This window comes from Drosophila persimilis, unplaced genomic scaffold (assembly GCF_003286085.1).
Source record: "Drosophila persimilis strain 14011-0111.01,24,50 unplaced genomic scaffold, DperRS2 tig00000002-arrow-pilon, whole genome shotgun sequence".
In the NCBI taxonomy this organism is placed as follows: Eukaryota; Metazoa; Arthropoda; class Insecta; order Diptera; family Drosophilidae; genus Drosophila; species Drosophila persimilis.
In genome coordinates, this window is record NW_020825289.1 from 18,029,178 (window position 1) to 18,045,603 (window position 16,426).

The 16,426-nt window shown below is 42.3% G+C and overlaps 4 protein-coding genes across 4 annotated transcripts; 1 reads left to right on the forward strand and 3 right to left on the reverse strand.

Annotated features, from left to right (window-relative positions):
• Positions 1–1,105: 1,105 nt before the first annotated feature.
• LOC6592748 (PDZ domain-containing protein GIPC3) lies at positions 1,106–9,246 on the reverse strand. Its single transcript, XM_002017774.2, has 2 exons — positions 8,981–9,246; positions 1,106–2,671 (listed from the first exon to the last, which is right to left on the reverse strand). Exon 2 carries the CDS (start codon positions 2,545–2,547, stop codon positions 1,516–1,518), a length of 1,032 nt encoding a protein of 343 aa, XP_002017810.1. The 5' UTR covers positions 2,548–2,671; positions 8,981–9,246; the 3' UTR covers positions 1,106–1,515.
• Positions 9,247–10,793: 1,547 nt separating this feature from the next.
• On the reverse strand, positions 10,794–11,761 carry LOC6592747 (lactoylglutathione lyase). Its single transcript, XM_002017773.2, has 5 exons — positions 11,662–11,761; positions 11,450–11,586; positions 11,255–11,341; positions 11,083–11,196; positions 10,794–11,026 (listed from the first exon to the last, which is right to left on the reverse strand). The coding sequence occupies exons 1-5, from the start codon at positions 11,731–11,733 to the stop codon at positions 10,900–10,902; spliced, it is 537 nt and encodes a 178-aa protein (XP_002017809.1). The 5' UTR covers positions 11,734–11,761; the 3' UTR covers positions 10,794–10,899.
• Positions 11,762–13,159: 1,398 nt separating this feature from the next.
• LOC6592746 (ras-related GTP-binding protein C) lies at positions 13,160–14,977 on the reverse strand. Its single transcript, XM_002017772.2, has 5 exons — positions 14,851–14,977; positions 14,260–14,730; positions 13,974–14,192; positions 13,769–13,911; positions 13,160–13,713 (listed from the first exon to the last, which is right to left on the reverse strand). The coding sequence occupies exons 1-5, from the start codon at positions 14,851–14,853 to the stop codon at positions 13,416–13,418; spliced, it is 1,134 nt and encodes a 377-aa protein (XP_002017808.2). The 5' UTR covers positions 14,854–14,977; the 3' UTR covers positions 13,160–13,415.
• A 688-nt stretch (positions 14,978–15,665) lies between these two features.
• LOC6592745 (28S ribosomal protein S17, mitochondrial) lies at positions 15,666–16,395 on the forward strand. Its single transcript, XM_002017771.2, has 2 exons — positions 15,666–15,818; positions 15,885–16,395. The coding sequence occupies exons 1-2, from the start codon at positions 15,711–15,713 to the stop codon at positions 16,242–16,244; spliced, it is 468 nt and encodes a 155-aa protein (XP_002017807.1). The 5' UTR covers positions 15,666–15,710; the 3' UTR covers positions 16,245–16,395.
• The last annotated feature ends 31 nt before the right edge of the window (positions 16,396–16,426 follow it).

Consider the following 16,426-nt stretch of genomic DNA (forward strand, 5'->3'; position numbering starts at 1 on the left):
CCAGCACTCGACTCTTTGGCGTTCACTTGACAGACAATACAATAATCGTGTGTTTCTTGTATTTTCACAATGTTTTTGGTGGTGTTCTCTGCTGCTGTACTGTTGTTCCGTGTAGTTGCTTTTGGGTTTAGTTGTTTTTAGTTGTTGCTCCGACGACTGCTGGGGCAGAACTGAGCGACGAAAAAGTTAAACTAATCGAATTAAGTACCTGCTTGTGGAGGGGCCATCGAGAGCGAGAGAGAGAGCAGTGTTATTTAAGAGCAAAAGCTCGCCTTGGGGGCAAAAACAAAACAGGTAAAACCGGAAAGTCATGTAACTTGTAGTTGTTGCTATGGCTATGCACAAGCACATATATGTATGTATATATAAGTATATAAAGCAGCTGCTTTATTCACTCTCCCTCATCTCTCTCTCATGTCTGACTTGCTGCTCTCTCTCTCTCATCGTCTCGTTTCCCTCGACTTAATAACTGTGCTTATCAGCTGCTCGGTCGCAGCTGTTCATGTTTTGGCATTTTGTTGTTGCTATTGTTGCAATCGAGAGAGCTTTTTCTGCATGTGTTCTCGTAATTCACTCGTAAACAAATTAAAGCGTGTCGTTTTTCGGGTGATCTGGTGATGTACGTCACTTCCAGTTGTTTACAGGGTACCACACCACCACACTATTACCTTGATCTCCGATTATACAGGAAATGTTCCACTTATACGAATTATACAATCGTTGAGCAATAGAATTCGACTACTAATGAGTCCACGAAACAGCGCGGCCGGCCCATGGTCAAAGCATGTTTAAAAAGAAAAGAAGAACCATCCAAATTCGTCACCGTTTCGGACCGTGGAATATTTTCACAGAGTGTCCGTCTGTCCGTCCTGGCCGTCTACAAATTGCTGATGTGTGCCAACAAATGATGGACCACGCCTACGAGGCGCAAAGGTTCATGCTTGTATTTATGAATAAAAGAATATATGTAATTTTAAAATGTTTAAGCGAATCCAAAAATCAATACTACAAAAACTGATAAATAAAGCCAAGAGGAAGGTGATTTTTCATAATTTAAATAATTTAAATTTATTCATAAAACGAAACGATTAAATAATAAAACTACTGAATATATAGTAATTAAACGTATGGTATGCAAAAAATATGTACATTGAAGAAACTTGTACAAAAAATATACTATAGATAGCTCCGACCTTCCCTTCCTTCGTGTAAAGGAATATAAATAATAAATACTTTATCGTGATACAAATACAAAATAATTGGCAAAGGCAGACAACACATGCAGGCTATATGGATATGATATAGTAACTCAGTTTTAATCAAAACATATTTTAATGATAATAGCAATAGTTAAGAACAACAGAAAAGGCTCTTCTGCATGGGCTTGGCTTGGGCTCTTAGTTTCTCTAATGGTTTCTGTGTGTTTTCTTTTTATTGGTTCCTAAACAAGTCAATAGTCAATATAAAATGCATGCGCACAGTTCCCGATTCCCAACCTTCGGGTCGGGCCGGCCCCTACTTGGGGCTGGTCGTGGACTTGCGGCGGGCATCCGTTATAGCACCCCAGAGTTCGATGATGAAGTCGTCGGTGAAGCCAAAGGACTCGAGGTCTGAGTTGTCAATGGACTCGGCAAAGTCCATTGAGTTGGACTTTTTGTCGCCCAAATCCCAGATCTGCGACGCCAGCTCCGTGTCGTTGATGCCCATGAAGGACTCGAGCAGATTATTGATGGCATCGATCCCGGCCACCGTGGCCTCGTCGAACTTTGGCTCGATCTGTGCATTTCCGTTGGCCTTGAAACGGAGCGTCTCCTTGCCACTGCCGTAGTTTCGTCCACCGCCGGCGCTGCCCGTGGCCCGGGACTGGCTGCGCGGCCCAATTCCCTGGAAACCGCTCCGCACGGGCTCCACCAGCCGCAGCGTGAAGGTATCGCCCGTGGGAATGTCCTTGAGCATGCGAGCCACCTCGTAGTGCCGCTTGCCCACCATATTCTGGCCATCAAGCTTCTCGATGTGATCGCCCACACAGATGTGCTCGATGCGGTCGATGATCGAGTCCTCCTTGATGCGCTTGATGAAGGCGTAGCCGGCCCCATTGTCGGTGATGGTCAGCCCGAGGGCCTCCTGCGACTTGACAATCTCGATCTCCTTCGGCCGGCCCTTGCGGTGGGCGAATATGAAATCATCCAGCCCTATCTGGCCCCCCAACAGCCGGGCCATGTCCACCTTGTGCGAGTTGAGCGTACAGAAAAGAATGTCCTTCTCCGAGATGTCGAAACACTCGGCGATCTTCTGGTACAGCTCCCGCACGCTCGAGAAGTCGTGGATGAGCCCCGTGGGGCTGCCGTGGGCCAGCTGGCAGTGGAACACCAGTGGGGGCTTCGAGTAGTCGGGACTGCTGTTATTGTTGTTGTTGTTATTGTTGTTCTGAATGGTGGCGGGTCCGCCAGAGGCACGCCCCTTCCCCCCATCACTGTTGTTGCTGTTCTGTGAGGCATTATCTGCGGCAGATCCCGGCTTGGTGGTTTTCCTCGTGAAGAGCGGCATGACTGGCGGTGGTCCCGGTCCTGGTTGCTCCGAAATGTCTGCGATTGTATTGTTTTGTATGATCCTCTGGCATGTACAGAATCGAGTCCTTGTATCCTTGTATCCTGTTACCTTGCTCTTGGATCTGTGTGCGTAGAAAAAGGTGTGGAATCTCTTGGGATTAGGCGGATTAGGATTCAATGCTTGTTTGTAGTATGTAGTTGATGCTATATTCTGATGTGAGTAGTAGTAGTAGTTGTTGTTGTTTTTGTTGCAGGTTGTTTACAGGTTAGTCAAAGTGATTGGGCGACGTTTATACAAAGTGCACACTGTACAGTAAAGTACCTATAACCATAGCCAAATATATGTATGTACATTGTAGGTGTTTATCTAATCGGTGTACTCAAAAGTCGTAAATTTCAAACAGGAAACGTGCCTTGGAGCGATGATTCAGAGGTCGTCCCACAAGGGTTAACATCTGCACTGTTTCGCTGATTGATCTATTAGCAATCATTAGAAGACAGCTTATCGCTCGTTTAAAATATTAAATTAGTCACACGAAAAGTGATTACACTTTGAGGTTATGTTATGCACGAGAGGCAAAGCAACGAAAAAGCTTAACAGCTGCTGCTGCTGCTCTCTCTTTCTCTCTCTCTCTCTCTGTTAAATTAGGCACAAACGGCAACGGTAATTAATCACTGGAATTAAGAGTCAAATTTGGAATATTACCCAGCCTGTAACACACAGCAGCAGCAGAAACGGCGGAAAATCACATTGGAATTGAACACATTTATATCACACAAACTATTTCAGTATTTGAGTATTTCTTGTTTGGTTCTTTCCAGCGATAAGATTGACAAATGCCTGATAAGACAACGGCAAAGATAAGGGATATATTGTATGTTTGTGACGACTCTTTATCGGTCTGCAAAACGTCCGCCCGTAGTAGTCCGTCAAAGTGTACTGAACCTGCAGTGAAATGCCATGCCATCAGCTGGAAGCGACCATCATCACTCACGCCAATCGTTGGCATGCAGCACACTCCACTCTCTCACTCTCTCTCTCTCTGTTTATCCCCCTTACCACTTCCGCTCAATAGGCGCAATGTCTGTGTGTCGCCCTCATGGAGATGAGGAGTGGAGTTCATGAACCTTCCGCCCTCTGGATGCCTCTGGACTCCAGTGCGTATGGTGTGCCCCACTTGTACGTACGTACACGCTTCTGTCGTGTCCAAATCCAAATCCAGATGCAGCTCCAGCTCCAGCTCCAGGATATATACAGATACACTGATAATTTTGATAAACCAATGAAAAATCCCAAAAATATATAGGCTCAGGTTAATCTAAATGATAGTGAAAGGCATTCTTTGATTTGCTTTTTGTACAGGGAGATTGCTTGCTGTAGTGTATGGTTTATGAATCCAACAGAGCACATCTGTCCAATCTAAGGAAAAACAACTTGAGACGAGCCCCTTAATTGATATGTGTCTCCATTGCCACATACATATAAGCGCACACATACAAATGTATACTCGGAGACGAGAGCGGTGATCATTCTGTAATATATGTATGTTATTCATGAGCAAAACAACTATTTCTAGCTGCGAGCCGAGTGGATAGATAGAAAGATAACCCACCGCCGGCACCAAGGTCGAAATAGTTGAGAGCGCGTGAGTCGCTCGCGCCTTAGCCAATCCGATCTGATTCTGAATGGTTCGGAGCAAGAATACATAGAAATATTCGTAGTTTCAGATACATATTGATGGTATACCGGTGAAACGATTTACGCAGTACCCTCGCATAAAGCCATTGAGCATATAAACTTGTGCGGAAGTGACCAGGGGAGGGCCGGCAGGCAGGCAGGCCCCCTTCGATGAGCAAAAACCGGTGCGGAGCTGTGCGATCAATGCTCTCTTCTCTCAAGTTGCGATTAGCGGAAAAAAGTTTATGCGAAATTCAACAAATTGTTTAACAAAAAGCCAACGCATCGATAACGAGCTACAAAAAATATTTATATGGCCAGAGGTATCATAAATTAAGCGACCAGGGCCATTAGTCGGAAGGGAAATTCCACATTAAGGGTATCGATCTCTCCTCAAAAGCTGTTGGACCGATCAATCCGCCCGTTGGATAGTTTTCTCTCTGGCGATTTCATAATTGTGGGTTAATTGTTTTGCTTTGAATAAAGCGTAAACAACTAAATACGCTTCCGCGTCGCCGGCTGTTTGTGCCCCCCCTCCCCACCGAGTAACAGTAGCTGTTGTTCTATTCCAACTTGTTTACCCGCCTCTGATTGGTGGCCGGCGTGGGGCTCGACGCTGCTCCCCCGCCCCGAGTGTTGTGGTAGCATATTCATATATGTATGTATGTACATGCTATACATAGAAGATCTGTAATTCGCAGTAAACAAAGAATAAATGCATTTTTTTCAGGCTACAGAAGAACGTGCGCTTCAAAATAACAACAGCCAACGATAATTTCGATTCTGTTTTGTATTTTTCTTCCAAGGCTTTAGTAATTTTTAGTTTTTTCTTTCTTAATGAACTTTTACGAAAACAAAGCCATTAAAACATTTACACAATCGAGTAGGCGACGCGTGTGGTGGAATTGGATAGCGATAGAGGGTTGTTATTGTGTTTTTATTATGTCGTATGGAGGGGGGATGCTCTGATATCAGCGGAAATCCAGAACCAGCAATCAATATAATGCAATTTTGTCAACTGACTAATTAGTTATGGAAATAAACAACTTTAAGTCGATTTATAGAACCTACTCTAAAGATATTCGGGTAAAACGGGTAAGGTAAGCTTTGGTTGGGCTATCTTGAAAAATAAATGAAGGAATGCCTAGTTATCTAATCTTGGTGGTGTCGAAAACAACAAGGAATGGTCTATCCTGCACCTCTGAATATATAAGGGGAGACTGAATAATAATATTCCATATTGACAGATTTCAAATTTCATTTAAACTGAAATTTGACTACCAACATATTTATTTATTAATGGCATTCCGTGGCTAAATGCATTTTGCTATGGTATTTACGGCTGTACCTTCTACAATTAGAACATTGAAATGTACCTACAATCTATTATATTCATTCCCAAAAGATGTGATGTCGATATTTGGGGAACCTTGGAAACACAAAGGTTGGGCACTTCTTTTCCAATGTTTATGGAATCAACAAACTTTGAGATTTCAAACCACAAACATAAGTCCATGAACCCATCAAGAGAGCACAAACTAAAGAGAAACGAGCTTTACAGTTTAAGAGAGCCTCTCTTCACAAAGAGCACAGTTTATAAAAGCTATATTGAAAGCTCCCAAAAGCTTAGTAGAGTGGGGAAAAGAGGGTGAGAGGGAATGTGTCGCTGGGGATCGCGCATTTCGTTGACTAGGTCAATTTTTGCGGCTCCACAAAATTCGCCGGCAACGGTGCTGAAGGTGGGGGAGGGGAAGAGGGAGGGAGAGATCCAGCGGACTTATGATCTTTGGAAACGGTGAAATTTAATTCCAAAAGTCAACATTTTGTGGGCAAAGCAGAAAATTGAGCTGATGCAAAATGAGGGGGAATATTGGGGGGAGACAAAGCAAATGTTGGAGATACATACATACATACATATGCATCTGTATGTATGTATATGAGTGCTAGTTTTCGTGGAAGATATATGTATGTATGTATGTAAAGTGAAAGTTCTCTTGGGTGGACACTCATTGGCAGATCACTTAAGTAAGAGAGCCTTTATTGTACTCGTGTACAAAAATCACAATATCCACTGATGACCCAGATTATACGACACTGATAATAGTACAAGTAAATACGGTCAAAAGCCCGTATTAGTGCTACTGTACAATATATAAATATGTGCACCGAAAACTATAATTTATGCACAGTTTTTTAGTTTATCATTAACAGACACGATTTACACGATTTTTTGTAGTTTTAGTTTTTAGGTACTCGTAAACTCCACTGCATTATTCATACTTTTCTGATATTTGTAAGGTTTTTCTGTACCGAAAAAAAGCAACCCAATGTCGAATCATTCGGTCGATGGTGGTGTTGCCCGTGATCCAGTGCACTGAACTCGGCTCAGGTTCATTTGCATTGCAGCCCTATACCACTGTGCCTGCGCGGTCGTATCGAATCACCCTTTATGTGGAGCAGCAGCGCTAGCGCCTAGAGAGCATATCAAAACGCCAGTGGGGGGGGGGACACGGGCAGCACACCGAAATAACAATGGACACATGCAGAGACCACACATACACTCAAAATACTGGAGAAGTTTTGAAAACATTTAACCGTTTCACCTCGCTGAACCCCGGGCACGAATGAGCAAATTAAGCAAACGAATTATAGCCACTCCAAAAAAAGAGAAAAAAAGATCCGTAGCCAAGTCTGTTTTGGGCTAAAATTACCAAACACGGCAGCACCTTTCAACTTAATCTCTCGGCAAAATTCCTTTAAAAGGTATGAGATGAAATGAGCAAATTAATAGGTTTAACAATTGAATTCAACGGAGATTTTTTCCAAGTACGAGTAGTACATATGTATGATCCCCTACTTATAGGAAAAGCGTAATTGCAGTGATATTGCACATATGATTGCGCATAAGAAACGTAAAGAGCGGGCCATAAAAAGCACAGTTAAACTGATTACGAACATGACACGACAATGGCAGTCGGCAGTCGGCATGGCAACCCCTGGCTGGCTCCGCTCTGGCTCTGACTGCAACAATGAAGCCGATTCTTGGCGTTGCGCTGCCGCTTTTCATAAAATACCCGGCGTATTGAAATGTCACGCAAGCAATTTACATAAATGGAGTAGCTTCCGCTTGAAGAGCGGAGAGAAGCAGCAACAACAATGAGACACCGATGCATCAGGGGAGAAGAGTAGGAGAGAGCCTATGCGATTTGCACGTACGAAAACAACTGTTACGAGGCGAGGAATGGAACGGCAAAAGGTAACCCAGCAATGGGCCAATGGACGGCAATGGAAAAGAGAGAGAGAGAGAGGGAGGGAGAGGTACAGATGGAACTAGAAGGAGAGGATTTCGCTAGATCCAAACAATTTCCGAGCTTCTCTCACGAACCTAACGGTTACGTTACTCTCTCCAAAATCTTCTTCTGCCAAAAATGTTAAGCCACAAAACCTTGCTTTGCATTTGCATTTCTTTTCGTTCGGAGCCCACTGACCAACTTCACGGTTTGTTAACAATTTAATGTGCCTACAAATTGCCCAAGTCTTGAGTTTCTTTGGTCATGCTTGGCTCTTTCGTCGCCCCCACTGCCAAAGAACCTGAGAATTTGTCTGGGAGGAAAACTCAATGCGTAGAGGCACGTGCTCCGTGCTCTTGGCCAGCGTTCGCTAGGAGTTGAGAAGCATAGCAAACAATCAAAAGTTGTAATAAATACTACTTTGCTTTGCGTGTTGGCTGCGAAAATGAAATGCCCAGCAGCTGTGTGAAATTTTTCTCTTTATAATCGTTATTATTTTATGGCATCCCATCACGGTCTCGCTGCGCAAGCAGTATTTTGTAATTTTACTTTTCCTTCATTTCGATGTTGGAAAATCAATTTGGCCGTGAAATTGGGGAGGCAGCAAAACGTGCTTTTTGCACCCCAACAAAAGGGAATTTTTTTTTGCGGCGACGCAGTTGTTGAAGACAGCCGGCACCCTGAAAGGACCAAGACCCAACCTCAATCTGCAGTAGGTACTCGTACAAACATACATATGTATGTTGCCCAGCATAAACAAGAATCTGAATGAACTTGAGGCAGGGAATGGCCAAAACATTGTTTTGGGAGCATGTCTGTTACATAGGAATAAATTATGTGTGTATATGGTATATTTTCGGGTTGGTCTGATGTATGAAATCATTTCCGCTTTCCATGAGGTTCTCCTAATGTAGAGCATGACATGACATAAGTGTGGGTGTGGTTGTGGTGCCCATAGGCAGTGGAAAACACTTGTCCGTCAACGACTAAAGTTAATAATTAACTGCCAAATGTGACACGCCCTGACGGGATGAGAGCTGTTGTACAGCAGCTGCTAAAAATCGATAAGCTACCGAAACTGCAACGATTTCTGGACTGCCCTTTCCCAGAGGTTTATAAATAAAATGAAATTGCAGAACCTAATTACATGTTAAATGTGCTGTGTGTGTGTGTGTGGGGGAGAGGGGGAAATCACATGACTACTTCTTACACAAAAGATGGGAAAATATAAGCCCAGACACCAAGCACCTTTCACTTTATTTGTTTACTGCTAAAAAATATGTTAGGCAAATGAATGAATGCCAAAGATGCTGATGCTGCTGTTGCCACAATGGAAAATAGTAAAGAAACGAAACCAATTTGTATGTATAAGCCACCACGCACCACCACCAAGCAGAGATGGAAACAAGTGACAGCCCAGACCAGATCAGACGTCAATATCGAAAGTTGGTTGCAATACGCACCTGCTGCCACTACTGCTGCTGATGCTCCTCCTCTCAGGCTGCACTTGACTGCGTATATCAATTCGCCAATAATCGTTTTGGCTGGTGCCTGGTGCCGTAGTTGTAGGTTTTCCGAATTCCACTTGACTTTGACTCTCCTGGGCGCGCGAGAAAGCACCGCTAATGAGCGAGGAAAGCGGACGTACCCGTATCAGACACTCAGAGCCCAGACCAGGTTGTTGTTGCTGCTGCTGCTGCTCGCACACACACACACACAAAACAATTTGTTCTTTTTTTTAACACGTTATTGAATCTCTTTCACCGAACCAACTGGTTTTTAGTGCTCGCTAAATACATACACATTACCAACCACTTTCCAGGGTTCTTCTCTTTTATTTCGCAAGTCAAACGACTATTTCCGCTCTACCAAAACACTCCAGATTTTTGTGATTTTCCACTACACAATTTCGCTAATCACGCGTTATTTATTTAAAACTTCCAGGCGTTTTAAATGACAGAGCGGCTTAGGCGGAAATTTGAGCGCGGTGTCAGCTGATTAGCGATGACAACAAGCTTGCATATTAGAGAAATTTGAGCGCGGTGCAGGTCCCTCAGAAATATACCGAGCTACGTCACAAATTTCCAAATATACCGTAAATATACTGACGAATTATTTGTCCAGGTCCATCATATTCCTAGTTTTTGATGTTCGGTTGAATAATACTAGCTAGCTAAGACCCGCAGTTCAGAACTCATAATTTGATTCGATTTATAAATCAATTTCCTACAAGACTGGTTAAATTTAAGTTTTCATCTTTATTGCATTGCTGATAAAATAAGGCTTAAACAAAATCGGTACACAACGATTTCCACAAAATTCATTTCCTTACATGGTAACTACACGTTAACTACACAATTTCTGCAAATGAACTACATTTTAATGTAATTAACAATTTTTTTTTCAAATAAGCGTAAGTGAAAAAAATTTCCGTTATCCACGTTTTGACATGCCTTTTTCCGAAATTTTTGAATAAATTAATATTTTGATGGCAAACGATCAGGAACTCGATGCTGATCGCGAATTAGTATTCGATTTGGCGTTGGGCATGGTTCTAAATGGCATTTCTACACGGTTTCTACATTGGTGCATTGGGCAAGGGTGAATCCATAAAGCGTCTTTAAATGTGCTGGAAAATACTATTAAAAGTATGCAATTTGCAAGTTGTGTGAGCTAGACGTGGTGGTAAGAAAAGTGACGACTCTCAGAAATATATCAAAATATATACCGCTGACACAAACGAGCTTAGCCCACTTAACCCCCCCTATTTAAACAGTTCAACGATTTGTGGCAAATGGGGGAAAATATTATCAATTGTAGATTATCAATTTTCTCTGATCTTAAAAAAACTTTGCTAAAATCATTACATGTTCATTATTTTCGGTGGAATATTAAAATACCCACAATTGGTTAAACGTTCTCCGTCAAAGATTGCGCTCCATGTGCCCACGTCCATAGTCATAGTCCTCAGAGAAACACTGGCAATTCCCAGTGCCCGCCATCGGTCATTTTTGGAATAGTTTCAAGCATTTAAAGTCTTGTCTAAAGAAAAGGGGATCTCTCGTTCTCTCAACCTATATAAACGAGAATTTAGTTCGAGGCCTCATGTTTTTTGTGGGTTTCGGTTTCAGGTGTAGTTGGTTATAGTATTAATTAGTCAAGATCAGGTGGAAATCGAATCGAAGTGGCCAAAGATTATATAGAGAAAGATGAAGTGAACTAAAGCAAGAGTTACACACAGGTAAGACCCCCAGTGCAGAATGAAATACAATAGTGCGACAGTGGACATTCCCTAATTTATTGTAACAATTCTCCTTTTAAAAGGTTGGGTAAGGAACGGGAGCACATGTACATTTAATAAAAGTAAAGTTTCGTTTCCATTCTATTTCCGAACGGTGTAGGCATTGAAAATCTCAATCCAGTAGCCGTCGGGATCTTTGATGAAGGCCAATCCCTTCATGCGGCCATCGTCTGGTTTCTTCACGAACTCGACTCCCTGTTCCTCGAATCTGTAGGGCTTGCATGGTTAGACAAAGTTTTGAAATCTTATGAAATGATTGTTTACCGCTTGCAGGCAGCATAGACATCAGGAACCATCAGTCCAATGTGTCCAAAGCCACGGGGTTCGCTGTTGCCGTTGTGATAGATCTGCTTCAAGTCATTTTCAGTGCCCCAGTTGCTATAATTATAGAAAGCCATGTACACTCCCTCATCTACAGCACATACGGAACACTTACTGGGTCAACTCAATGGTTGCCTTGCGGCTCAACGCCCAGCTCCTGCGCTCCTTGGGATCCTTGGGTATGTCGTCGGCACTCTCATAGCTGCAGTTGAGTAATATGAAAAGTAATTGTCATTATAGATGTCCGATAGGGGAGCTAGGCACTTAGATAAGCGAGTGACGTCTGGTCTGCCCTTTCCAATTAACCTACCCCATGAAATACAAAGAAAACATGGACTCGGGGAAGTCCAATTTCGCCAGCAATGTCATGCCTAGGACGCCCGTATAGAAGGGTAGCGACTTCCGGGGGTCCTTAATGCGATACATGGTTTGTTGGAACAGGAATTCCTATATAGAATATCGCAATGACGCGTGTTAATGGATTCCACTCGATCGGCCTTTTTCTGTAATGTCTTGGTTTACCTCTGTTGCCTTATCCGGCTTTTTGCACAAAGCTTCGGCCTCGGCATTGCTTATGCCTGTGACATCACCCATTTCGTAGTTTTTCAATTAAAATCGCACCTGTTGACAACAAAATTTTTATCTTTTTGCGCAAGGCTTCCGCCGAAGAAGTATACCGAAATATACTGTCCCATTTTTAAGAATATACCGTAAATATACCGATGAAGAAACAAACTTAAACTCCCTTTATTTAAACAGGATAACAACTTCAGCTATGCCGCGGAAATAATATTGTTAATAATTCCTTTAATTCCTCTTTACATACAAAACATACAAGCCATAATTTCCGTGGATAGTATTTTAATACCCACTGGTTGACAATAGGTTAATCGTTTTATATCCATGAACGGAAATCCTTGATTTTGATTTTCGATTTGATATCACTAGCTGATAGCTGAGCCCTTTTATTGAATTTTTTCTAAAAAAAAAGTTTTAGCGAAAAAGGTCAAAGAAATAAAACGTAAGTGAATAATTTAATTTCTATTGCTAAATTTTGATGTTCCATTGAATAATGCTGGCTAACTAAGAGTCTCAGCACTGCCTACATAATTTGATGCCATTGATGAATAAATGTTCTACAAGATTAACTACTCTTAAGTACTCCTTTTTATTTTATTGTATTGTAAAACAAGGTTTAAAAAATAGACTTGAAACAATACAAAATGAAGAGAGCAGAAACTGGTGGTGGTAGCGATAGTTTCCAGTTTCCAGATAGTCCAGTTCTGAGGGCGAAGCGCCATCTATCGGAATACTATGGCGGTTCCAAAGTATATCATGATATAGGCGGAGCAGGGATACGTTACTGGGGATGTACGGAATATAATAGGATAAGATAGACTTATTAGTGAGGTTGCGAAGGGATGAATAGAAGTGAAGAAAATAAGAAAGCGTGGATTAAGGTAAAGAAGTCATAGTGTGTGGCGTATGTGTAAAAGCGGTCCATTCGAATAGGGTTTTATTCATAGCCTGGTCCGGAATACAGGTACCGGAACCGGGCTAGAGAATTTCCTGTTTTTGTGGTTTGTGTTTAAGTTGTTTCGAGAGAGTGTGAGGTAATATAGTAAAACAATCACATGGAAAAGTCGTACGTTCGCGACCAGTACTTAATTAAATTTCAAAAACACCAATAGAGATAATTTATTGTGCAACTATTCGATAGACATCTACAATAATCAACTTTTAACTGTCTTAGAATATTCGGTTCCGTTTCACAGATTTTACGTTTTACTAGATTAAGCCAACATTGATGAACCCCATCTTTTGTGCTAAACATAAAGCTTACAAAATTCTATCGAATCAAAAAAAAATCTGGTGAAAATTACCTATCTTTTTCGTATATAAAAATCGTACGTTCGCGCCCGATTTGAATTTGATTTCGTTTCACAGGCACTTCGTTGTCACCTTTAATCATCATCAGTTTCAGGAATCCCCCAGATTGAGGTATGCAATGCAAATTCAGTTTTCTTTTAAAAATATACATATTTATTAGTAATATTATCAATTTCAATTGCTGGGCTTACGCTGATTTGAAGTTTTATAAAAGACTAAACATATGTATCAATAAACAAGGTAAACACTAGATATAACGGTAAAGAAACATAAAAAATTGGAATCAACGTGTCCACTGAATATTAATGTTAAGAAATTGGTTCTGGGTTCATCGTGGGAGCAAGCGTAAATGAAGGGATCTCATCCAATCAGCCAATTGACTTGCTTCAGGTCACCACAGCACCATCGTTGCCATGGCGAATTAGTGTGTGATCGTCGGCGAGATCCTCGTCCTCATTGTTCTCCAGTTGCTTTTGCCGCTTCAGACGCAGCTCGAATACCTCGCTGATGGCGTCGCGAAAGCAGATGAAGTTGTAATCAATGACGCCCTGCCGATTGAAGTTCTCCTCGCGCAGTATGCACACCAATGCCAGGAACTTGTTCACCTCTCGCAGATAGAGTATCGTGTTGTTATTCAGCTTTATGAGACTAGAGCTGCCGCTGTCAAAGGCGGTTTCCTCCGAGCTGTAATGGTCATAGGCATATATCATCGACAAATGGAAATTTATCGAGGGCTTACCTGTATATACTGGACAGGTCAATCACCACATCGATCATGTCGCAGCACAGCTCATAGGCTTGCATATCCACAGGTGAAGAGTCCGTTGCAATATAGATTTTGGAAACCACATCAAAGAGAAAGGCTTTCTCAATTCCAGAGTTCTGCAAATTGTGGTTGGATAAATAGTAGGTAAGTGGCTCGACAAAGTACAGATATGACAAACCGGTATGAAGATGTTGAGAAGGTTCTCTAGCGTCGGCAGCTGGGGAATTAGTTTCTGCACCACCTTGGAAAAGGCCTCGAAGATCGAGTGATCGTATATGGAGGTTAGATGGAAGCTCAGATGGATCTGGTTGAGACCCGCCTCGCTTAGGTCGTCTGATGACCGCTGATGTATATCACGTTGCGATTCCATTTTTGAATCATCACTTATTCCGTCAACCTGCGGGTGGAGTGGCAGTGGGAACTAAGCAGCTGTTTTGATAAGCAACAGCCGTATCTGAACTCACTTTGTGTATGAAAACCTCAAACTTGATTCGCTGGTTCACTTTGTAAGCCTTTATCACTGTGTTTTTGAACTTGGTTAGGGCCTCGTTGTAGTCATCCTTGGCATCAATGACAAACACTAGGGCGCCGCAACCCCCAAAGATCATGTCCGAGTCGAAGGTGGGCTCAATGAAATCGATTTGGCCAGGAAAGTCCCAAATTTGAAACTGCACAAAGCTGGAATTGTTGATGTCGTCCTTGACGATCTTGCTCGTCGATTCGAGGAAGAGCGTCTCATTGGGCGACATTTTGTGGAACACAACCTTTTGAATTGAACTCTTGCCGGATCTGCGCAGTCCCATGAGTAAAATACGCGGCTTCGTTTCGCTGCTGCCCGTCGAATTGGGCTCCATTTCTAGACCATCCTGGTTGTAGGTCCCATATCCGAAATCCTTCGGGAATGTATCTGCTGGGTAGTCGTCGTCGTCGTAACTCTGTTGATATGCAAATCAGTCATGCTTTGCTTGATTGGAATGGAATGGGGAAAAGAAAAGCGTGTGATGGGCGGAGGCTGCTGCGGCACCAACACTAATATGGTTTCTTTGTTTACTTGCCATTGTGATAGCTAGGCTCGTATCCCGTCGTCTCGTCTTTAGTTACTTGGGCGCCAACTTGATTGGAGACTGCGCTTGTATCCAACGTTATTCCGACTAACTAGTTTAGTTTACTTAAATTTTCGTATTACAAGTTTCTTATCGGAATAAAAGTGTGTTCACATCGGCAATCAGCTGATAGGGAAAATTATTGTATCGATGAGTCGATAGAAATCAGCTGCTAGTTGCTAGCAATTCCGCTTTGCCACCATGTCTACCTCACACGCCTTGCATAATTTTGAGTATTTTCTAGAGTATTCCAGTATTTCTTAAGACTCGTTGTTGACTCACCTCGTTGTGCCAATCGAAACATGTAGAAATCGTGGAATCACACTTTCACCTGCAGGTGTCGCCTTTGGTAATTACAGACAGATGTAGTTAATACGTAGCGAAGGTGTAATTAGCGCGTAGTTGACATGTAGAAACATTAGAGCTTGTTCGAAATTCTTTTTGCCCTTCTTTGTTTAAAAATTATTTTATAAACAAGCGAATGAAGATGAGAACTTAGAGTTAGCCAGCTTGTAGGAAAGTAAGTCGTAAATCTGGTAAAATTATGTGTTGAAGGCTGAGGATTCTAGCTAGTTAGTAATATTCCACGGAATATCAAAAACGTGGAATAAGTATAAGTATAAGAATACAACTTCAATTCGTCAGTATATTTACGGTATATTTTTTAAATGAGACGATACATTTTGGTATATTTCTGAGGGTCGGACGGTATATCTTATCGATAAAATCCGCGGTCACACTGCTGATAAGGGAACTCCGTTTTCGAACTTGCATATAAACAAATTGATATTAATTAAAGTTGCTAAAAGAGGATGTCGAGGCGTGGACTGTTGTTGATGGGCCAATGCATGCCCTGCATCAAGCAAAATGCCTCCAAGATACGCATACGCCGCATGGAACTGGACAAGAATCTGAATATGGTTTGTTGCCGCTTTCAGCAAACAGTCGCATGGGATTCACTCAGTTTCCATTTCTCTTCCGTTTAGTACTTTAAAAAGGACGACTTTTACTTTGCCCACGATCCGCAAAAGGTGTGCAAGACCGGCGACGTGGTCCTGATACGAGAGCTGCCCGAGCGCATGACCCGCCTCATCACGCATGCTGTAGAAAAAGTGGTCTATCCGCTTGGTGACATAACCGATCCCATCACTGGCAAAAAAGTGGTGGTCGGCAAGTACCGCGAGGATATCGAGATGGCAAACGAGCTGTTCGGTAAGTCGAAGAAGTCCTTCGACTATGACAAGGCCCCACCACGTGGTCGCCTCGAGGGCACCAAAGACTTTACCCACGGCGAGACGTACATCAAATACCATGAAGATGGCAAAGATCAGCCCTTTGCGGTCTGATAAGTTTGGTATATCTACATATATAAGCTTAGTATTCGTTAAGTTTGCAATATAACAAACAGATGTGTGCTATCTATGATCTAATAGATCGTGCCCCAGAAAAGCCGGCCCAATCAAAGAGCCTGAATAAAAGATTTCTCTAAATATTTTATTTAAATTGTCGATAATGGATTTGCATGTCT

Excerpts from the sequence above, each read along its gene's own strand:
- LOC6592745 (XM_002017771.2), top strand. The coding sequence starts at position 15,711 with ATGTCGAGGCGTGGACTGTTGTTGATGGGCCAATGCATGCCCTGCATC. Across the intron at positions 15,819-15,884 it reads TGGACAAGAATCTGAATATG|TACTTTAAAAAGGACGACTT; the intron begins GTTTGTTGCCGC and ends TCTTCCGTTTAG.
- LOC6592747 (XM_002017773.2), bottom strand. The coding sequence starts at position 11,733 with ATGGGTGATGTCACAGGCATAAGCAATGCCGAGGCCGAAGCTTTGTGC. Across the intron at positions 11,587-11,661 it reads AGCCGGATAAGGCAACAGAG|GAATTCCTGTTCCAACAAAC; the intron begins GTAAACCAAGAC and ends TATTCTATATAG. Across the intron at positions 11,027-11,082 it reads GTCTATGCTGCCTGCAAGCG|ATTCGAGGAACAGGGAGTCG; the intron begins GTAAACAATCAT and ends CAAGCCCTACAG.
- LOC6592746 (XM_002017772.2), bottom strand. Across the intron at positions 14,193-14,259 it reads TTGAGGTTTTCATACACAAA|GTTGACGGAATAAGTGATGA; the intron begins GTGAGTTCAGAT and ends CTCCACCCGCAG. Across the intron at positions 13,912-13,973 it reads TTCTCAACATCTTCATACCG|AACTCTGGAATTGAGAAAGC; the intron begins GTTTGTCATATC and ends CACAATTTGCAG.
- LOC6592748 (XM_002017774.2), bottom strand. The coding sequence starts at position 2,547 with ATGCCGCTCTTCACGAGGAAAACCACCAAGCCGGGATCTGCCGCAGAT.